This window comes from Cetorhinus maximus, chromosome 5 (genome assembly GCF_964194155.1).
Source record: "Cetorhinus maximus chromosome 5, sCetMax3.hap1.1, whole genome shotgun sequence".
Lineage (NCBI taxonomy): Eukaryota > Metazoa > Chordata > Chondrichthyes > Lamniformes > Cetorhinidae > Cetorhinus > Cetorhinus maximus.
Window position 1 is genome coordinate 35,435,396 of NC_135883.1, and position 23,716 is coordinate 35,459,111.

General features: G+C 43.3%; 1 protein-coding gene across 2 annotated transcripts in view; it reads left to right on the top strand.

Moving 5' to 3' along the window:
• b3galnt2 (beta-1,3-N-acetylgalactosaminyltransferase 2) overlaps nucleotides 1-23,716 on the top strand; it is a 61,166-nt gene that overhangs the window by 7,647 nt on the left and 29,803 nt on the right. For both annotated transcript variants that reach the window (XM_078541707.1, XM_078541705.1), the window contains exons 2-10: nucleotides 3,508-3,625; nucleotides 8,077-8,177; nucleotides 9,638-9,831; nucleotides 10,964-11,059; nucleotides 15,000-15,110; nucleotides 15,716-15,806; nucleotides 17,655-17,838; nucleotides 18,525-18,647; nucleotides 20,656-20,815. In XM_078541707.1, coding sequence (XP_078397833.1) covers nucleotides 3,508-3,625; nucleotides 8,077-8,177; nucleotides 9,638-9,831; nucleotides 10,964-11,059; nucleotides 15,000-15,110; nucleotides 15,716-15,806; nucleotides 17,655-17,838; nucleotides 18,525-18,647; nucleotides 20,656-20,815 — 1,178 coding nt within the window. The remainder of the gene's footprint in view (nucleotides 1-3,507; nucleotides 3,626-8,076; nucleotides 8,178-9,637; nucleotides 9,832-10,963; nucleotides 11,060-14,999; nucleotides 15,111-15,715; nucleotides 15,807-17,654; nucleotides 17,839-18,524; nucleotides 18,648-20,655; nucleotides 20,816-23,716) is intronic.

The following is a 23,716-nucleotide window of genomic DNA, read 5'->3' on the forward strand; positions in this document are numbered from 1 at the left end:
CTCATCTTCCGACTAGGCACTTTACAGCCTTCCGGGCTGAATATTGAATTTAACAACTTTAGATCTTAAACTCCCCCTCCCCCCATCCCCACCCCGTTTCTCCTCCCCCCCCCACTTCATTTTTTTCAATAATTTATATAGATTCTTCTTTCCCCACCTATTTCCATTATTTTTAAATCTAAAACTAAAACCTTGTTAGTCTTTCCACCCCACCCCCACTAGAGCTGTACTTTGAATATCCTGTCTTCCATTCTTAATTAGCACTTTTCTCAGACAAATATCACCACCTTCAACACCTCTTTGACCCTTTTGTCTGTGACATCTTTTGATTATCTGCTCATCTCCACAATCATCACACCACACCCTCAATGTGTCTCTTCCTCCCCCCCCCCACCTTAAACCAGTTTATATTTCTCCCTTCTCCTAACTATGCTTCAGTTCTGCCGAAGGGCCATGAAGGCTCGAAACGTTAACTGATTTCTTCTCCGCCGATGCTGCCAGACCTGCTGAGTTTTTCCAGGTAATTCTATTTTTGTTGTGGTAAGATTAGCCTTTTCTGAGTGACAGACTGTACCATTGAGTTTAATGAACTACGTCCTCACTGCAATACTATTTTGTATCACATGTGAAATTGGATGTTGACATCACGGGACAGTGTCGAAGTCATAGGACGTGCTTCAAGAGATGGATTTGGTTAGTCTCCTTGATGATCACTATCTGACTGGTGCAGGTGATGTGTGTTGCTGAGCATCACAGACACTTTACACAGTTGATCGATCAGTTGCCAAATGTTTTTTTTAAAAGGTAATTAGCAATGAGTTTTACTTGTCACCAACTGGTGTAAAAAGCACAAACACAATATAAACATTCAATGAAACAGTTGCAATTCACTGGTCCAGCTGAGAGATTTTGTCACCTTCTAATGTGACTTTGAGCTGTGATGTATTAGCAGACCATTTAGTGGTACTTCCTCCAGCGATCATGCTTAATGTGGTCGAATCCCCAAATGTAGCTGAGGATAACAGCCCATCAGGAACATTGAAACATCACCAATGCCATCCTTCTTCACATCGATATACTTGTAATATGCATCATGGCTTCTGCAGGGAGCATAAAAGATAAACTCTCTACTTGACATTCAAAACATTTTAGTATTAAGTCCTTATTTGTTTCAATCTGAGCCATTCAGCTGCTTAAAGCACCAGTAACAAGAAGAGGGTTTGACTCATTGCCAGCTGGAGGCTGAAAGAAGGATACCAAAAAAAGCATTGATAGTGTTTAAAGGCACTGATTAATCAACTCTATACTGCTGGTAAAGCTCAAAATATAAAGAATTGATACTGAGATATAAATACATAAATATAAGTTAAGGTTAAGTTATAATTGTATGTGCACATATGGGGATTTCAGCAGTAAAATAGGCAGCATTGCTGATTTTCAGTGTCAGTTGTGCAATGTATTTTTGACATGATTTGGGGCTAAAAATTATGGCCATGCTACTAGCATGCCCGGCTCTCAGTTAACGGAATAAAATACTGGCTGCATATCGTGACAGCATAAGTCCCGGTTAGATTAGAGATGATTGGGTCAGTCACACCTAGAGGCCACGCTGTTGTAAGTGACTGGTATTGATATTATGCTCATTTGTATAATCTAATTGTCCTCCAAACTACAATTTTCTGAAGATATAATCCTGCTTTTATCAGGAGACTTTGCTGCAATTTTGCTTATGACGTTTGTTTGCTGCAGTTCACAGGGACTCTTTGTAACTAGACTTGTTGTTTGCTGACCAAACAAATACTGCTGAGTATACTAATGCTTTTCGCTGTTTGTTGAGGAAATCGACTTACTACATAGACAAAAACAGAATTACCTGGAAAAACTCAGCAGGTCTGGCAGCATCGGTGGAGAAGAAATCAGTTAACGTTTCGAGTCTTCATGACCCTTCGTCATGAGGACTCGAAATGTTAACTGATTTCTTCTCCACCGATGCTGCTAGACCTGCTGAGTTTTTCCAGGTAATTCTGTTTTTGTTTTGGATTTCCAGCATCCGCAGTAGCTTTTAGCTTTTTGTTTTTACTACATAGATACTGTTTAATTAAACCATAAAGTATACTCTCTTCACTGCAAAATAGACTCTGTTTGCTGTAAGTCCCACCCCACTTCCAACTCATTAGCTGACAGAGTGGTGTCAATGGACATTCCAAAAAACTCAGGTCTCAGGGCAAAATTTGTGACTTTGTATGAGCCTCTGCTCATAGTTATGAAATAGATGCTTGGGAACCCGGGACATATCCATCTCAAATAGGCTTCTTATAAAAGGAAATGGCAATTTACTTTCCTCATTAAAAGTGTTTTGCTTTTTCTTGCGTGTTTTTTATTTGCATTTTTTTCCCATATGTCAATTGGTTTTTTTGTCACCTATCCTAATATTTCCTTATATGGCTCAGTGTAATATTTCATTTGATCACTCCCTGTGAAGTGCTATGTTAAAGACGTTATATAAATGCAACGAGTTACTGTATGTAAGCATGAGAAATTAGAGTTCTTTGACCTTTTACTGTAGTTCACTGCATTCAGTGTGATATAAAGGACTTCAGTCAGTGCCTGCACATAGCATCTGTTTTAAACAGGGTAAATTATCCAAAAATATTGAGGGTTATCCAAGATTATCAAGACAGCTGACAATGCAAATTTGTTGAGTGTTTTGTTACCTCCATATTGAATTGTACAGCACAGAAGGAGGCCATTCACCTCATCGTTCTTGTGTTAGCTCTTTGAATGAGCTATCCAATTAGACTCACTCCCCTACCCATTCACCATTGCCTTGAATCACACACAGCATGGTGTATATCTTATGCAGAGGAACTGTTACAATAAGTTATGTGTGCTAAACCTTGGGGCAGCTGCTGAAAAAGCTACTGTATATGGCCCATCGATACCGAAGGGCTGGAAACTGTAAAATTCCTCGAGCTGTATGTTTGACATGAAATGAATATTGTAAATAGAACCCGTAATTTTAAGCGTAGTGAGGCAGAGTGCAAGATGTTGTGTTGGAAGAAACTAGTATGTTTTGCACTTTCTGTAATGTTAAATTTGAACTGTTGCATAATGTACTTTTACTAATTTTATGAATAAAGTATATTTTTGGGGGAAAATATTTATAATGTTCAAAAGATCTCCTGATATAAGGCCGATGCAGAGGTTGTGGTTCAAGTCCTACACCAGAGACTTGAGGCCATAATCCAGGCTGACTGTTCCAGTGCAGTGGAGGGAGGCACTGTCAAAAGTGCTATCTTTCAGTTGAAACATTAAACTGAGACCCCATTCACCCTCTCAGTTGGACGTGAAAGATCCAATGGTACTATTTAAAGAACAGCAGAAGAGTTCTCAGAGGTACTTAATTGGCTGTAAAGTGCTTTGGGATGTCCTAATTTCATGAAAGGTGCTATATAAATGCAATTTCTTTCTTTCTGTTACTTCTGAGTGTTAATTTTCTTTTTCCAGAGTGGACAGCAGGTCAGTATGATATTTTGATTGGCATACTGTCAGCTCGACACCACCATGAGTTGCGCAATGCACTCAGGAAGACTTGGCTGGGGCATCTACACCATCTAAACCAGCGGTGAGTAGCAGGTTATTCAAGGGTTTAACTTTTCTTCTTGAAGAGCTTTTAGATTAAGGAAGTAGTCTAGCAGAGTGCACAATGACATGAGAAATGCTCCTTATTTGGTGTGAAAGGTCCAAAACTTCTGCAGAGGAGGTGGAAGAAGGTTTGCAATGTATAGGGCATTCTATGTCGAGTTATAGAATCTTACAGTACAGTAGAAACCCATTGTCTCCCAACATCATGCTCATGCTGGCTCTTTGAAAGAGCAATCAATTAATCCCACTTTCTTGTTCTTTCCCCATAGCCAAGCAAATATTTCCTTTTTAATTATTTATCTCCAAAGTTAGAGACTGAGGCTAAGTAGCTTGGAGATTAAAAACTTTAAAAATTTTAAGTAAAGCATTCAGTTAGCTTCCATATATTTAAGTGATAATAACAGAAGGGAAGTGAATAGCTGTGAGCCTTCTCTTTTATTAAATAGTAAGGTTTATTGGTAGCAGCAAGGTTTATTATCTAATAGATAGAGGATTGGCAGGGCTGCTCTGACCTCTAGAGTGCACATCCTGTGGTATGTGGGAACTCCAAGACACTTCTCATGTCTCGGATAACCATATGGGCAGGAAGTGTCATCAGTTGTAGCAGCTTGAACTCTGGGGTTTGGAGCTTGAGCAGCAGCTGGTGTCACTGCGGTACATCCGTGAGGTTGAGAGCTTCGTGGATAGCATGTTTCTAGATATAGTCACCCCGCAGCTCAAGAGTATGCAAGGAGAGAGGGAATGGGTGACCACCACACAGCCAAGAAGAAACAGGCAGGTAAAGCAGCAGTTGCCTGAGTGCATCTCACTCTCCAACAAGTGTTCAGTTCTGAATACTGATGAGAGTGATGGTTCACCTGGGGAGTGCAGCCAGAGCCAAGTCCATGGCACCATGGTTAGCTCAGCTATACAGTGGGGGTGCACAGACTGGAAGAGCAGTAGTGATAGGAGATTTGATAGGGGAGCAGAGCGATGTTTCCAAGGTCGCAGGTGTGAATCCACAATGGTATGTTGCCTCCCTGGTGCCAGGGTCAAGGATATCACTGAATGGCTGCAGAGCACCCTGAGGGGCTAGGGTGAACAGCAAGTAGTTGTGGTCCACATTGGTACCAACGATATAGGCATAAAGAAGGATGAGGCCCAGGCAGAATTTAATCTCTGGATTACTCCCAGTGCCATGCACAAGTGAGTGTAGAAATAGGAGGATAAAACAGACGAATGCGAGGCTGAAAAAATGGTGAAAGATGGGGGGGGGCTTTAGATTCCTGGGACATTGGAATGAGCACCAGGCGAGCTGGGACCTGTAAAGGCCTAAGCAGAGCCTTGACCAGTGTCCTTACAGGGTGATTTTCTAGTGCTATTGGGAGGGCTTAACTGGGCAAGGGTGTGGGAACCAGTAGGTAATATCAGGGAGGAACACCAAGGTGCTCAGAATATTGGGAGAGACAGATAGCACTAGAATAGGGAATAGTAAATTATTAGGTGGGTTCAAAGTACGGTAGAAAGTAATAGCCTAAATTAGGGTTACTGTGCATATATGTGAACATGTGGAGTGTGGTAAATAAGATTAGTGAGTGACAAGTGTAGATTGCCACATGGAAAAAATGATGTGTTTATAACAGGGACCTGGCTTAAATAAGGGCCGGACTACGTATTAAATATTCCTGGATTCAAGGTGTTCAGGAAACATAGGAAAGGAAAGAAAGGGAGAGGGGTGGCAATATTGATTATGGAGAACATTGTATTGCTGGAGAGAGAGGATGTTCTAGAGCGATCTAGGACAGAATATTTGGCCAGAGCTAAGGAACAAAAAAAGGTGCAATCACATTGTTTGGGTAGTCTACAGGCCATCAACTAGTGGGAAAGATGTAGAGGAACACATCTGCAAGAAAATTACAGAGAGGTGCAAGAACTATAGAGTACTTATGATGGGGGGCTTTAATTATCCATAATGGGAGACTTTAATTATCCAAATATAGACTCGGACAGTGGTAGTGTAAAGGGCAGAGAGGGGCAAGAGTTCTTAGAGTGCCTGCAGGAGAATTTTCTACAGCAGTATGTGTCCAGTCCAATGAGGAAGGAGACACTGCTCGACCTGGTCCCCGTAAATGAGGTGGGCCAAGTAGATCAACTGTCAGTAGGAGAACATTTAGGGGACAGTGATCATTGTATCATAACGGTTAGGTTGACTATGGAAAATGAAAAGGAACAATCCAGAGTAAGAGAAATTAACTGGGGGAAAGCCAGCTTCAATGGGGCGAGAATGGATTTGACCCAGGTAAATTGGAATCATAGGTTAGTAGGCAGAACTGTAATTGAACAATGACTGCCTTTACAAAAGAGAGAGTTCGGGCATTCAAGATATATCCCCATGAAGGGGAACGGTAGGACAAAAAAAAATTCAGAGTTCCCTGGATAATAAAAGATATAGGGATTAAGGTGAAGAAGAAAAAGTGCGCTTATGACAGACGTCAGGTGGATTATACAACTGAGAAGATTCAGTTCTGGACACCACACTTTAGGAAAGATGTGAAGGCATTAAAGAGAGTGCAGAAAATACTCACAAGAATGGTTCCAGGAACGAGGAACTTCAGTTATGTAGATAAATTGGAGAGGTTGGTCTTTTTTTTTTGGAGAAGAGAATATTGAGAGGAGATTTGATAGAGGTATTCAAAATCATGAGGGGTCTGGACAGATTAGATAGGGAGAAACTTTTCCCATTGGTGGCAGAATTGAGAATGAGAGGGCATAGATTTAAGATAATTGGCAAAATAAGCAATGGTGACATGAGGAAAAACTTTTTCACACAGTGAGTGATTAGGATCTGGAATGCATTGTCTGAGCAAATGATGGAGGCAGATTCAATCAAGAGGGATTTGGACTATTATCTGAAAAGGAAGAATGTGCAGGGCTACATGGAGAAGGCAGGGGAATGGCACTAGGTGAATAACTCCTTCAGAGATCCACCAGACAGGACGGGCTGAATGATCATTTTCTGTGCTGTAACCATTCTGTGATTCTGTGAAGAGTGCCATGTATGTAATTTAGGTGTCAACAGAACAACAGCAGAACCATTCCCAACTGTTGCTGTCCAAAAATATGGGGACAGTGGTTAAGATCTGAAATTGTTAAACTTGATGTTAAATCTGGTACAATCTTCTAGTACATGGTGCATAGGCTTATACCACCTTCCGCTTTAGTGCTGGTCACTGTGGTGGGAGGGAGGGGTGATTGAGAATGGTTGAGTCCAAGTGTGGTCCAGTTGGATAACAAAGGATGCTGAAACACGCAAGAATCTTGTAATCTATATGCCTGGGTCTAATCTGCATCCCCACCCTAACCCTACACACTGGGTCTATTTCCTGCTCCTGTACCCTGGGTCAATTCCCCCAATCCCCTCCATTGTCCTGAATCTATCACCCCTCACCTGGTGCCCTGGGTCTTGCACCCCCTCCACACACACACCACCCGCCCCCCCACCCCCCCATGCCCAGGATCTATCCTCCCCTCCCACAAAAACTCTCCGCCGCCTTCCTCAGTGTCTTAGGTCTGTTCCCCCTCCCCCAGAGCCCTGGGTCTATCCCCCCTCTCCCAATGCCTTAGATCTACCCCACCTCCCCCAATGTCCTGGGTCTACACCTCCTCCCCTAATGCGCTGAATCTACAACCACCAGTGCTTTAGGTCTACCCCCACATGACCGCACAACCAGTGCCCTGGGTCTGTGCCCCATGGTGCCCTGGGTCCATTTCCCCTCCCCTCCATTGCCCTGGGTCTATCCACTACACCCCCTACCCACCTGGTGCCTTGGATCTATGCCCTCCAGAGTTCTGGGTCTATCCTCCCCTCCTGGGCATTGATCACCTCACCCCGACACCCACCCCAACACCACAATCCTCCCCGGTGCCCTGGGTCTGTCCCTCCTCCCTAGTGCCCCGGGTTGCAACCTCCCCATCCTGGTGCTCTGGGTCTATGCCCCCTCTAACTCTGGTCTATCATGTCTCCGAACCAAAAGGTCGTGTGTTCAATCCCCACTCCAGAAATTTTTGAATGTTATCCAGGTAGGCACTCCCAGTGCAGTACTGAGTGCAGTGCGGTGCACTGTTGGAAGTGCCATCCTTCAGATCAGATGTTAAACCAAGGTTCCATCTGTTCGTTGGGTGAATGTAAATGGTACAGTCATGGCACTATTTCAAAGGTTCAGTATTTATCCTCAGTCAACGTCACAAAAAACAGATTGTCTGGTCATTATCACATAGCTGTTTGAGCTTGCTGTTTGCAAATTGGCTGCTACATTTATTACATTACAACAATGACTATACCTCAAAGGTAGTTCATTGGTTGTAAACTGCTTTGTGGTGTCCTAAGGCCATGAAAGGTGCTGTAGAAAATGAACATTTTTCCTCCCTCTCTTTATTTTGTGTCTCTGGCAGTATCCTTGCAAAGTTTATAATTGGAACTTATGGTTGCGACATTCCTGATGAGGACAGAGAGGATCCCTACTCCTGTCAGCTGCTCAACTTTACAAACCCAGGTCAGGCTTGCTGGAGATTATTGAAATGCTGTGTTCATGTATTTATTAAAGAAGAGGATTCCAGAACACCAGCAAACTGGATATCTGAAATAAAAACAGAAAATTCTGGAAATGCTGCGCAGAGAAGGCAGCATCTGTGAATAGAGAAATAGAGTTTCAGGCTTTCATCAGAACTAGAAAAAGTTAGCGATGTAACCGGTTTTAAGCAAGTACAGAGCTGGGGAAAGGAGGGTCTACCCTCTATATTGTATTCCTCCATATCCTGGAACCTTGGGTGGGAGATAAGAATTTCTTTGATACAGTGAATTGTTAAAATCCGGAATGTGCTGCCTGAAAGGGTGGTGGAAGCAGATTCAATAGTAACTTTCATAAGGAAATTGGATATAAAGTTAAAAGATAAAATTTACAGGGCTATGGGGAAAGAGTATGGTGAATGGGACTAATTTAATAGCTATGTAGAGAGCTGGTACAGTGGGCTGAATGGCCCACTATGCTGATTTTATAAATTTATAATAACCTTTAGCTACAGCATATTGTTTATTTATAATGAAACCAATAATTTAATGTAGAGCATCAAGTTCTCAGTGTAGTCAATATTCCACTGCAAAGAAAAATAAGAATGTGAATTTGATTCTGTCAACTTTTTGAGTGTATCCATGTTAACATCTTTGTCAGCCATGGCTTAGAAAGTAGTATTCTTGCCTGTGAGTCAGAAGATTGTGGGTTTAAGTCTCACTCCAGAGACATGAACTCAGCTGACCCTCAATGCTGAGGGAGTGCTGCACTGTTGGAAGTGCCACCTTTCAGATGAGATGTTAAACCAAGGCCCTGCCTGCTCTTTCAAGTGCACATAGAAGATCCCATGGCACTTCATCAAAGGAGAGGTTTTTTTTATTCGTTCATGGGTTGTGGGCATCCCTGGCTAGGCCAGCATTTATTGCCCATCCCTAATTGTTCAGAGGACATTTAAGAATCAACCGTATTCCTGTGGGTCTGGAGTCACATGTAGGCCAGGACAACAGATTTCCTTCCCCAAAGGGTATTAGTGAACTAGATGGGTTTTTGCGTCAGATGGCAATGGTTTCATGGTCATTCTTGAATTCAAATTCCACCATTTGCTGTGGCGAGATTCGAACCTGAGTCCCCAGAACATTACTCTGGGTCTCTGGATTACCATTCCAGTGACAATACCACTATGCCATTGCCTCCCCATCTACGACGTTCTCCCTGGTGTTCTGCAACTGGTACATATTTCTCTAACATCACTAAAACAGATGACCTGGTCATTACTGTATTGCTTGTGGGATCTTGCTGTGCGTGAGTTGTTAGATGTGTTTCCTATATTACAAAAGTGACTACACTGCAAAGGTACTTGATTGGCTGTGAAATGCTTTGGGATGTCCTAAGGCTGTGAAAAATGCCAAATAAATGTAAATTCTTCTTTTTCTTACTTTCTGCAGTTATAGGACAGGAAATTGAAGCCATCAGTCTGTTTGGAACTCCTGCTTCAACATTGCTTGGTAGCAAGGTTTCAAAGATTGACTTCCGAGTACTCCATCCCATCATTATTACAAGACTTGGGGTATTCCATGATCCGAGAGGAGCAGGTTTTCATCAGAACCTGACCGTCCGACTCTACCAAACCACTCTGGAGGTAAATCCCACCACAGTCATGACATCCTGTTTAATTTCCAAACCCCTATGCTCTCCATCACCAAGACTGCCTATTTTCACCTCCATAACCTCACTATCTCACGCCCTGTCTCAGCCCATTCACTACTGAAACCCTTATCCACACATTTATTACCTCAAGACTCATCTATTCCAATGTGTTCTTGACTACCCTCCCATCTTGAACCCTCCATAAATTTGAGCTCATCCAAAAGTATGCTGCCTGACTCGCACCAAGTCTCATTTACCCATCATCTTTGTGCTCGCTGACCTAGATTTGTTCCTGGTCCAGCAATGTCTCATGTGAAATTCTTATCCGATGTTCTTCTGGGGCCTCAACCCTCCGTCTCTCTGTAACCTCCTCCAGCTCTACAACCCTCCCTCTCTTTGTAACCTCCATCTACCCTACAACCCTCCCTCCCTCTGTAATTCCCTCCAGTCTCTACAACCCTCCCTCTCTCTGTAACCTCCATCCACCCTACAACCCTCCCTCTCTCTGTAAGCTCCTCCAGCCCCTACAACTCTCCCTCTCCGTGTAACCTACTCCAGCCCCTACAACCCTCCCTCTCTCTGTAATCTCCTACAGCCCCTACAACCCTCCCTCTCTCTTTCACTCCATTGGCGATGTGCCTTTAGTTTCCAAGGCCCCAAGCTCTGGAATACCCTCCATAAACTTGTCCGTCTCTTTCTACCTCTCTCTCATCCTTTAAAATGCTCCTTAAAAATTGCCTTTTTGACCAGGCCTTTGGTAAAATATCTGACCAAATGACATCTTATAATTCCAGTACAAATGTATCATTGTTCTTAATGTAACTGTGGTGTTCATTTTAAACAAAATGACAAATCGCAGCATCAACTCTCAAAATATTATTAGTTTGTTTTTATTCATTCTCATGTCATGGACATTGTTGTCAAAGCTGGCATTTATAACCCATTCCTTGAGAAGGTGGTGGTGCTGAAGGTAACCAGCTAGTTAGCTGGCAAGTTGCACAGTGAGTATTGTAGGAAATGGAATGAATGCTGCACTGCTATGTAATAATTTGTTGCAACTCTAGCTTGTTTTTAAACTTCCTAGATGAGGTTGTTGTTGCATTACTGTGTGAATGTTTTACCAGGAGGTGATTGCCAGCGCCCGCTTCAGTCCACTCAGCTCTGGAGTACAAGTGAACCAACTGTGGTATAAGCCAGTGGAAAGATTTCTTTTACCTAAGGTATGAGCAAAGGTTTAAGGATATTTTTGTTTTTTTTAATGGACCATCCATGCTGTGCAACTTTTAGAAAATCCCACCTATATTTCACATTCAGTCCTTTGTTGATTTTTCTTTTCTCTTTTTCCCCACTCTATTCAGACCTTGCAATGAAATGCTGTGTCCTCTGGCTAATTGGGAAGCAGGAGACTGCTTCCCAGGCCTCTGCAGAGGTGCTGTTGAATTGCCCATCAAGAAGTGGATGATGGGAACCTTGGGTGACTCCCAATGATTCACCCTCTTTCCAAAGGAAAGCATCTGTTTCCTGGTGTGGATTGCTCCTGTCCTGTCCTCACACTTAGTATTTGGAGAATTCTGACTCTGAGCCCTTGTATTAGATGTTCAGTTGGGGATATCAGTATGTGGCTCCATCGGCCATTCCAACACACCACATTGCTCAGTGAGATAGAAATATAACATCAAGCAGCCAAGTGAATTAAGATTTATTTTGCTATGATACAAAGCCCATGCTTAACCTTATCCATTTTCTCCAGCTACCTTCCCATCTCTTAACTCACTTTGCTCTTCAAGATGCTTAAACCTGTCATCACCTCCACACCTCCCCCACGCAGCTCCATGTCCATCTTTGCTGAAGCTCATGTTTCAATCTCTTCAGCCTGAAGTCCACTCTGCTCACAATAAATACCAAGGCCGAATTGGCCCAACTCATAAATGATGTTCCTTGTAACTGTGGCTACCGTGTGTTTGCCCTCATTGCCTCTGTCAACTTTTCTTCACTGTTCAATGTGGTAGTTATCTTTCTTTCAACCTGTCTAATCCATTCTTAAATGTTGACAAGATCTCTGCTTCGATCATTTAACCTGCTAGTGGATTCCACAGCATCACAGCCTTCAGTGCAAAAAACATTCTCCTGCTCTCTGTCCTAAATCTGGTACATTTAATGTTGAATCTATGTCCCCTAGATTTAGACCTCTCCAACATTGGAAACTGTCTGTTTCTATCTAATTTGACTGATGCCTTCATAATTATGTCTCTGATACTCACTTTCAATGCCATTTTGGTTTGTTACATCTCTCCCTGCCTACAAAAGCCCTTTAAGAACATAAGAACTCGGAGCAGGAGTAGGCAATTCAGCCCCTCGAGCCTGCCCCGTCATTCATTACGATCATGGCTGATCTCATTTCGGCCTCAACTCCAATTTCCCACCCTCTCCCCATAACCTTTCAACCCATTACTAATTAAAAATCTGTCTATCTCCTCCTTAAATTTATTCGGCGTCCCGGCATCCACTGCACTCTGGGGTAGTGAATTCCACAGATTCACGACCCTTTGAGAAAAGTAATTCCTCCTCATCTCTGATTTAAATCTACCACCCCTTAGCCTAAAACTATGGCCTCTCGTTCTAGAATGCCCCAGAAGGGGAAACATCCGCTCCACGTCTACTTTGTCTATTCCCTTTAGCATCTTATATACCTCAATTAGATCTCCTCTCATCCTTCTAAACTCTAGCAAGTATCGACCTAAACTGCTTTAATGACCCATAGTTTTCACCCATTCATTTGATCTTCCCCTCCCTCAAATTCTTTTATTTCCTGCATAATTCTCAAATATTCTTTTATGGAAGGAATGCTATATCAATGTAAATTGTTATTTTATTAATTTGTATGACCTGGATTTAGTACAGGAGAGTTTGAACACAATGTTTAACAGGGGTGCTCTCAGAGCCTGACTTGTCGTTATGGGCAGCAGTCGCATCTTTGCATTGACTGAGAAGCCAGGCCATTGTTAACATTGTCCTAAATCCCATTGTTGTCATCCCTGGGTCAATGGGTAGCCCTCTTACCCCTGAGTCAGAAGGTTGTAGATTCAAGTCCCATATGAGAGAGTGGAGCCCACAATTCAAGGCAGATATTTTTTTTTATTATTCTATTTATCATGTTGGGATGTTTTATTATTTATCTGTTTGTATGCTATTTAGGAAATAGGATTTCAATTTTGACTTGCTTCAGAAATATTTTTGTATCAATTATGGAGACATCAGTGACATTCTGCCATCTTAGAGTTTCAAATTCATTCAGTTGCCTCCCCTTACGTAGTTTTATTCGTCACTGGTTACTGTGCACCAGGAGTAGATGACTGTGCTGATACATAGCTGCTACATCAAAAAAATGCACTGAGAGTGTCACCTCCAGTCCCCTCAAACCAAATTTATTATTTATTTTAATGGGATGTGAGCATCATTTGCAAGGCCAGCAATTATTGCTTATCCCTAAATGCCATTGAGAAGGAGGTGATGAGCTGCCTTCTTGAACCACTCTAGTTTATGTGGTGAAGATACACCCACAGTGCTGTAGGAAGGTGCTTCCAGGTTTTTGACCCAGTGACAGTGAAGGAACGGCAATATGGTTTCAAGTCAGGATGGTGTGTAGCTTAGAGGGAAACTTGAAGGTAGCTTCACCAGATTGACACCTCATTTTTAGGTATGCGTGGTGCTGTTCCTGGTATGCGCTCCTGCACTCTTCATTGAGTCAGGGTTGATGGTAATGGTAGAGTGAGGAATATGCTGGGCCATGAGGTTACAGATTGTGGCTGAATACAATTCCACGGCTGCTGATGGCCCACAGCACCTCATGGATGCCCAGTTTTGAGCTGTTAGGACTATTCAAAATCTATCCCATTTAGCACAGTGATAGTGCAACACAACATGATACAGGATATATTCAGTGTGAAGATGGGAATTTGTCTTCACAAGGACTGTGCAGTGGTCGCCCCTACCAGTACTGTTATGGAGCATCTGTGACAGGTAGTTTGGTGAGACAAGGTCTAATAGGTTTTTCCCTCTTGTTGATTCTCTCATCTGCCCCAGGTCCAGTCTAACAGATACGTCCTTCTGCACTTGGCCAGCTTGATCAGTAGTGATGCTACCAAGCTATTTTTGGAAATGGTCATTGAGTACCACCCAGAGTACATTCTGTGTGACTGCCACCCTCAATGCTTCTTCCAAGTGGTGTTCAACATGGAGGAGTACTGATTCATCAGCTGAGGCGGGGTGTTAGGTGGTAATCAGCAGGAGGTTTCCTTGCCCATGATGTTATGAGGCTGCATGGGGTCTGGAGTCAATGTTGAGGACTTTCAGGGCAACTTCCTCCTGAATGTGTACCATCATCATATATGGTATACACTCAGGATACCTCCTGTACCACCATCCCTGGTGGGTCTGTCCTGCTGGTGGGATAGGTTATGCCCAGGGATGGTGATGGAGAAGTCTGGGTCTTTGGCTGAAAAGTATGATTCGGTGGATTACTGATCTAGTGACATTACCACTATGCCATACTCTCCCCACTGCCGTGAGTAACTCACACCCTTTTCCCTCAAAGCCTATCCACCAGCTACAAGGCAGAAGTCAGGAATACCTTCCACTGGCCTGGATGAGTGCAGCTTAAGAAGCTGGACACCATCCAAGACGAAGCAGCCCACTTGACTGGCACCGCATTAACCACCTCTACCACTGGCGTGCTGGCAGTGATATATATCATCCAAAAGATGCACTGCAGCAACTTGCCAAGGCTCCTTTGGCAGCACCTTCCAAACCCACAACTTCTACCAGCTAGAAGAACAAGGGCAGCAGATGCATGGGAACACTACAACCTCCAAGTTCCCCTCAAAGCCACACACCATCCTTACTTGGAACTGTATCACCATTCCTTCACTGTTGTTGGATCAAAATCTTGGAACTCCCTTCCTAAAAGCACTCGAGGTGTACCTACACCAGATGGACTGCAGTGTTTCAAGAACACAGCCCACCATTACCTTCTCGAGGGCAATTAGGGATGGGCTATGAATGAGGCCCTTGCCAATGACCCTCACATCCCACCAACAAATTAAAGATGGCGTGTGAAGCTTCAGGTCAGAAAGTATATATACTGTCCTCTCTCTTTGACAGGGTTTTGAAGGCACCATTGCTTGGGAGAGCCAAGACTCTGAATACCTCATTACCATAAACCTCACTGATGTCCTGCTTGACAGTGGAGGAGGTGTTCTTAGATTCTCTACAGTAAGTTCTTAATGTTACAGTAAGTTAACTAATTAGAAAGGTGATTATAAACACACGAGCTGCATCCTTTCCCATGGACAGAAATTGGGAAATGATTACTGTTGGAGGGGCAGTACTGAGTGAGTGCTACACTGCTGAAGGGACATTACTGAGGGAGCACTGCACTGTCAGATGGGCAGTACTGAGGGAGCACTGGACTGTGGGAGCACCAGCATTGTCAGCGGGGCAATATTGAGAACGCTGCACTGAGAGAAGGACTGTACCGAAGAAGTGTTGCACTGTGGGAAGGACAGAACTGAGGGAGCGCTGCACTGTCAGAGGGGCAGCTAGGAGGGAGCGCTGCATTGTTGGAGGGGCAGTTAGGGAGTGCTGGACTGTCAGAGGACCAGTACTGAGGGAGTGCTGCACTGTTGAAGGGAGTGTTTTTTTTTCAATTAAATGTGCAGTAATGGGACTGCGCCATTGTAAAAGGAATGTTAACTGTGTTTAAAGTATATAACTGGATATTGAAATCTGTGTGTGTGTGCATACATGTGTGTATACAGACTTTGCGTTCTTCCCTGCTTGGTTTGCTCCTGATTCCAAGCTGTGCTTGTTGTATATAGGCTCAGCTGCAGGCGGAGAAACAGGTGATTCAGGATGGATTTGGACAGAATGTGGCTGCGGTGGCTGGAGGCTTTACTTATACCATTCATGGTAGGTCAGTGAAAGACCAAACTGCATCCCTAGCAACAGATGTTAGTGTAAACTGTGTAGTCCCTTTAAGTTAAAATGATACTGCCAAAACAGTAATGTCGGAAAAAGGCAAGAAGGATATTGGCCCCACAGATTCAATAACCTGAGCTTTGCAAATGGGAACAAATAGCTCTTTAGTGTAAAAGTTACCATGAAGCTGTCAAATTGTTGTCAAAATCCAACTGGTTCACTAACGCTCCTTTGGGGAAGGAAATCTGCTGACCTTACCCGATCTGGGCCTATATGTGTCTCCAGTCCCATGACAATGTGATTGACTCTTAATGCCCTCTGAAGTGGCCTATGAAGCCACTCAAATTGAGGGCAGCTAGGAATGGGTAGTAAATTCTGGCCTTGGCAGAGATGCCTCCATGTGGAGAACAATTTTTTTTAAATGCCCTCTTAATTACTGTATATTACCGTACTATGTTATTAAGGAAGTGTTACCAATACACATAGAAAAGCGTAGTATGATTAGAACAAGTCAACATGGTTTTACAAAAGGGAAATCCTGTTCAACACATGTATTAGGGTTTTTGAGGATGTAACTATTAAGGTAGATAAAGAGGAGCTAGTAAATATATACTACTGAATTTCCAAAAGGACAAGGTGCCACACAAAAGGTTAATACACAATATAAGAGCTCATGGAGTTGGGGGTGTTATATTAGCATGGATAGAGGATTGATTGACAGACAGGAAGCAGAGAGTGGGCATAAATGGGGCATTTTCAGTTTGCAGGCTGTGACTAGTTGAGTACTGCAAGGATCAGTGTTGGGGTCTCAGCTATTTACAATCTATATTAATGGCTGAGACCAAGAGACAGAGAGTAATGTATCTAAGGTTGTTGATGATACAAAGCTAGGTAGAAATGCAAACTGTGAGGAGGACACAGGCTGAAAAGAGATATACACAGGTTAAGTGAGTGGGCACAAAGTAGCAGATGGAGAATAATGTGGGGAAGTGTAAAATTATTCACTTTGGTCAGAGGAATAGAAAAGCAGAATATTTTTTAAAAGGCATGAAACTTGTAAATATTGTTGTTTAGAGAGACTTGGGTGTATTCATACAAGGAACACAAAAAGTTAGCATGCATGTACAGCAAGCAATTAGGAAAACAAATGGCATGTTGGCCTATATTGCAACAGGATTGAAGTACAAGAATAAAGAAGTTTTGTGACAATTATACAGGGCTTTGGTGAGACCACAGCTTGAATACTGTGTGCAATTTTAGTCTCTGTGGTTAAGGAAGGATATACTTGCATTGGAGGCAGTTCAGTGAAGGTTCACTAGGGTTGTCCTGTGAAGAGAGGCTGAGCAAATTGGGTCTATAGAAGAATGAAACATTCAAGATTATGAAGGCATTTAACAGGATAGATTCTGAGAGGTTGTTTCCCCAAGCTGGGGAATCTAGAACAAGGACTGAGATGAAGAGAAATTTCTTCACTCTAAGTGTTGTGAATCCTTGGAATTCTCTACCCCAGAGGCTGTGTATGCTCCATTGTTGAATATAATTAAGGCTGGGATAGACAGATTTTTGGTGTCTCAGGGAATTCAGGGATATGGGGAACAGGTGGGAAAGTGGAGTGGAAGCCCAGGATCAGCCATGATCATATTGAATGGCAGAGCAGACTCGATGGGCCATATGGTCTTCTCCTGCTCCTATTTCTTATGTTCACTCTTTTATAGTGTTCTGACACAATAAACACCCCCTGCTTTCCCATTATAATTGTCTGAAGTTTAATAGCGAAATTGACAGACAGGGATTACTGCAAGCACAGATTCAGCCTGTCACTCTACTCATCTTTTTTAGATGGTACTGCACTCCTGGAAAGCCTCACCACTCGGCCCAAGCGGTTTGAAAGTCACAAGAATAAGCTCAGGGAAGAGGATGCTGCCTTACGAAGAGAAAGCCAAACCTATCAGGATATTGTTTTTGTAGACGTGATAGACACATACAGAAATGTGCCATACAAGTTACTGCACTTTTATCAGTGGTAAGGGATATTCATCATTTTTGTTTGCTTTTTATGTCAGCTGTGGCTCAGCGGGTATCACTTTCGCCTCTGAGTCAGAAAATCATGGGTTCAAGTCCCATCCCAGAGACTTGAGCACAAAACCCAGGTTGATACTCCCAGTGCCAGCACTGAGGGAGTGCTGCGCCATTGGAGGTGCTGGCTTTTGGATGTGATGTTAAACGGAGGTTCTATCTGCTCTCTCAGATGGACATGAAAGATCCCATGGCACCATTTGAAAGACGAGCAGGAGATTTTTCCTGGTGTCTTGCCCAATATTTATTCTTCAACCAACACCAAAAACAGAATATCAGGTCAATTATCAAAAGGCTGTTTGTAGGAGCTGCTGTACACAATTGGCTACAGTATTCCCTATATTATAACAGGGACTACACTTTTAAAAAAAAAAGTGCTTAATTGGTTGGGAAGGGCTTCAGGACATCCTGAGATCATGAAAGGCACTATAGAAATGAAAGTCTTTCGTTTTAGTTACGAAGGGTATTGTGGTCTGGAATTACAGATACTGGTTTTTTTTGGGGTAATTAAGTACTTGAGGTTTGGAGGCAATAGCACCTGGTTTAGGAGTCTCCCTTGAACATACCCATCTACTGGAAAAGTTTTTTAAAATAATTTAATGAATTCCGATCCTGCTTTTACCTCACAAACAGGTCTGTCAAGTCGACGAGCTTCAAACTGCTGCTGAAAACGGACGATGATTGTTACATCGATGTGGAAGCAGTATTAGAGAGAGCAGGAAACAGGCTGGGAGCTACAAATGTGTGGTGGGGAAAGTCAGTATCTTTATATTCATGAGAGCTTTATAAAAGCAGTTCATCCTCAGTTATTTAAAAGGAGAAATTTGTGGTGCTATGTGCCAATAAGCATGGGGTGTGGGGCTTAAGGGAATGATGGGCTGAGTGGCCTTTTCCTGTAGTGCATAATTTTGTTCTGTGATTTGGTTTGACTCTGCACAGCTGTTATTGAGGACCTGGCTATCAACAAGTTAAAGTTTTGCATTTTATATTTTTTATTTAAAATTTTGGAAAACCTGCCAGTTGAGCCACTTTTTCTGAACAGAAGCCTCTGGGACCAATCACTGCATTTCTTTTGCCTAACCTAACGTCACATTCCTTTACCTCAGGAGTTTCCTTGCTTTCTCTGCGGTCAATTTGATCTCCCTCCTCTGCTCTCTTCTCCCAATGCTGCCTGCTAAATTCTTCTTTAGCTGCAGATTAACCTCAATCTTCACTGTCTATGTGCTGTTTCTGATTTATTTCCCCGGCTATCCCTCCCTAGTTTAAATGGTTTCAAATTCAAACCTAACGAGAGCTTGACAGACCTCAATATCAAATGTCTGAGGACCTCCTGGAGTGTGTTTTCTGAGGCTTTGAAAAGTACCAATGGAAAACTAATCTAAAAGGATGTGATACATTAGTCATTTAACACAAAAATATTTGGTGCTTTGGAGTGATATGATCAAGAAAGTTAATTTATGAAATAGAAACAGCAAATGCTGGAAGTGCTGAGCAGGGCAGGCAGCATCTAGAGAGAGAAACAGAGTTAATGGGCAGAATTTTGCCCTTGGTGGGCGGGCGTGCGGGCCCCACTGGCTCGGCGGCGGGCGGGCAGCCGACCCTCGCTGCCGAAACGGGCCCCGCTGCCATTTTGAGTGGGCGGGCCAATTAAGGCCCACCCAGCGGGCTGCCCGATGGGAAGCGCTATGCGCTTCCTGTGCGGGGGGAGGGATTCCCCAACTGTCAAAGTGCGCTCTTTCACGCATGCGCACGAAAGAGCTCACTGCTCCCTGAGACAAAGTGCTGTCTCAGGGAGATTAGTGACAGGTTAAAAAACTCTAAAAATAGAAAAATAAGAACATTATGAACATGTCCCCCTCATGTGACAATGTCACACGAGATGGGACATGTTAATAAGAAGCACTGAAACTTTATTAAAGTTTTTAAACACGAACATGAAACTTCATCCCGCCAGTGGATGAGGTTTCATGTTTTATCAGAAGCCTGCTGGGGCTCCTGGCCTGCCTGCCAGCCTTAAGGTTGGACAGGCAGGGCCTTTAATGATCTTAATTACTCTGTCAATGGCCTCAATTGGCCATTGACAGGTCGGCGGGCGGACAGCTAATTTCGCTGTCCGCCCGCCTTCCTCAATATTTAAATGGACCGGCATCCCGCGTCATTTTCCCGTTGGCGAGCGGGCCCCGCCCCCAAATCACCGACGGGAAATTTTTGGCCATTTGTTTCAGGTCAATGACTTTTTTTAAGAACTGGAAGATGTTAGAAGTTTAACGGCTCTAAAGCATGTACAGGGAAAAGGGGAAAGAACAAAACAAAAGGACTGTGAGAGGGCGGAATGCAGGAGGGATTAAAAGGCAGAAGAGACGAATGCAGGGAAAAAATAGCTGATAATATGAGATGGGTTTAAGGGAGGTGTAAATGATTACAGAAGAAATGGGTGATTAAGATCTAAAGTTATTAAATTCGTGTTGAGGCTAAAAGGCTTATGAAGTGCTTAAATAGAAAGATGAGGTGCTACTCTTCAAGCTTGTGTTAAGCTTAAAAGTTGATATTCAGAAGCATCTTCCCCATTACGAGAGCAGGTCATTGGCTTGGAACATTAACTTTGTTTCTCTCTCGTCAGATGCTGCCTGACCTTCTGAGTATTTCCAGCATTTTCTATTTCTATCTCAGATTTCCAGCATCCGCAGTATTTTGAGGCTGTATTTTTTATTTGTTTGTTCAGAAAAGCCTCACGTTCATTAATTTTCCCAACCGATTTCTCCAGTTTCAGGCAGAATTGGGCAGTAGATAGCAGTGGAAAGTGGATGGAGCTGGAATACCCAAGTCTGGTCTATCCTGATTTTGCCTGTGGTTCTGGTTATGTCGTCTCTCACAATCTGATTCAGTGGCTGGCAGAAAACACTGAGACACTAAAAGTCTATCAGGTATTGGGCACCTTCTGTGGGTTTTAACTGGGTTATGGAAATAATGGTTGTAAAGTACTCTGATAATTTCACCACTCTTTTACATTTTAGTAACATGGTCATTTTTCATCTTAACAATTCCTAAGGTCCATGTAGTTGACCTGCAAGTCGCATGATATGACTATAGTGCAGTTGTTGACTAATCATAGCGAGCAATTTCTATTAGTTAGTGTACAACAGATCCAGACATTGGGTGAAGAAAATATCAGTGCTGGAAAGCTTTGGGAACCAAAGGTTCAAAGTCATCTGATCTTCCCAAGCATGCTACATAAGAAATAAGAGCATGAGTAAGCCATATTGTCCCTCAAACTCCGTCAAGCAGTAAGATCATAGCTAGATGATGCTTTCTCCAGAGGTTCCCAGCATCACAGATGCCTGTCTTCAGCCAATCCTATTCACGCCACATGATATCAAGAAACGGCTGAAGGCACTGAATACTGCAAAGGCTATGGGCCCTGACAATATTCCACAATGGTACTGAAGGTTTGAGCTGCAGAACTTGCCATGCTCCTAGCCAAGCTGTTCCAGTATAGCTACAACACTGACATCTACCCGGCAATGTGGAAAATTGCCCCAGTTATGTCCTGTTCACAAAAAGCAGGATCAGTGTCCTAGGCCTAACGATCCTCAGCTGCTTCATCAATGATCTTTCTTCTATCATAAGGTCAGAAGTGGGGATGTTCACTGATAATTGCACAATGTTCAGCACCATTTGCAACTCCTCAGATACTGAAGTAGTGCATGTCCAAATGCAGCAAGACCTGGCTAATATCCAGGCTTGGACTGACAAGTGGCAAGTAACATTCACGCCACACAAGTACCAGGCAATGACCATCTCCAACAAAACAGAATCTAACCATCGCCCCTTGACATTCAATGGCATTACCATCACTGAATCCCCCAATATCAACTCCTGGGGGGTTACCATTGATCAGAAACTGAACTGGACTAGCCATATAAATACTGTGGCTACAACAGCAGGACAGAAGCTAGGAATCCTGCGGCGAGTAACTCACCTCTTTACTCCCCAAAGCCTGTCCACCATCTACAAGGCACGTCAAGAGTGTGATGGAATACTCTCCACTTGCCTGGATGAGTGCAGCTCCAACAACACTCAAGAAACTCAACATCATCCAGGACAAAGTAGCCCGCTTGGTTGGCACCCCATCCACAAACATTCACTCCTTTCACCGCCGACGCACAGTGGCAGCAGTGTGTACCATCTACAAGATGCACTGCAGGAACTCACCAAGGCTCCTTTGACAGCACCTTCCAAACCCAAGACCACTACCATCTAAAAGGACAAGGGCAGCAGATACATGGGAACACTACCACCTGGAAGTTCCCCTCCAAGACACTCACCATCCTGACTTGGAAATATATCGCCGTTCCTTCACTGTCGCTGGGTCAAAATCCTGGAACTCCCTCCCTAACAACACTGTGGGTGTACCCACACCACAGGGACTGCGGCGGTTCAAGAAGGCAACTCACCACCACCTTCTCAAAGGCAATTAGGGATGGGTAATAAATGCTGGCCTAGCCAGCGACGCCCACATCCCGTGACTGAATAAAAAAACAAATAATCATTTTCCTCAACTCCACTTTCCACCTCATGCAATTGGATAGCTCTTTTAAAAAGCTACACCTGGTATTTCTCAAATTACTGTACTCACATACTGTATCCTAAAGTGCAATTTTATGGAAGTTAGATGGTTTATCCATCTGGGAGATTTCACTTCCCAGGCAAAGATGGTCAGCTTGCACTGACTCTACTGCCAGCTTTCTGTCTGGCAAATGGTAGACAGACTGGCCAAGGGAATGACTGATATCAAGGGGGCTGTGATGGCACAATGTAATCTTATCATGAAGTTTCCCCATCCCATTCTATCAGGTCTGGGTGGCACAGCAACAACTTGCTGTGGCACTACCCTGACAAAATAAAAAATTTCAATATTTGTATGTACACATTTGCACAATTACACATAACATTATGTTTTTGCAAAGCAATATTGTGCCATTACAGAAGCTGTTCAGCAGGACTAAAGATCAGAGTGTTGTGGCTAATCTTCTGCCAATGCTTTATTCCAAGTTCATCATAAACTTCTGTCCAATCCCAACATTTACAGAATCAAGTTACTGAAGGAGGGATTTCCACTGGGTTTCCTGTCTGTGTTGAATGGTCTATGCCTGCTGTATTATTGATGAACTGGAATCTCTGCTCACCTCTTCAGGTCTCCAGCTGAGCAAGTACCCTCCAACCCCGTCATACTTGCTACTCATCCCACCAAACACAATAGGAACAGGAGCAGGACATGTAGCCTCTTGAGCCTGTTCCAACATTTAGTAGATCATTGCAGTTCTGTATTTTAACTCTGTCTATCTGCCTTGGTTCTGTAGTCTTTAATGTCCTTGCCCATCAAAAATCTACCAATCTGAGTTTTGAAAATTTCAATTGACTCCAGCTTCCTCAGCTTTCTGGGGATCTTCCACATTTTTACTACCCTTTTTATATGAAGAAGTATTGCCCAACATCACCCTCGATTGACCCAACTTTAATTTAAAGTTATGCCCCCTCATTCTGGACTCCCCTACCAGGGAAATAGTTTCTCTCCAACTACCTCAGCAACTCCAGATCCTGGTGGTAGTGTGACATAGTTCACTGAGGGATTCCAAGTTGCTGTGGTAACCTGCACTACTACGTGGCTACCCAGAAATCTCTCCTGCTCTTACCACCTGCCATCAGTGTGTGTTGGAAGGATTTGCAGGTTGATACTCAACCTGTTTGGCCATGTTATAAACGCATCTTCTTTGGCCCTCAGGTCCTTGGGTGGAACTCAAATCTGGAGCTTCTGGCTCAGAGGC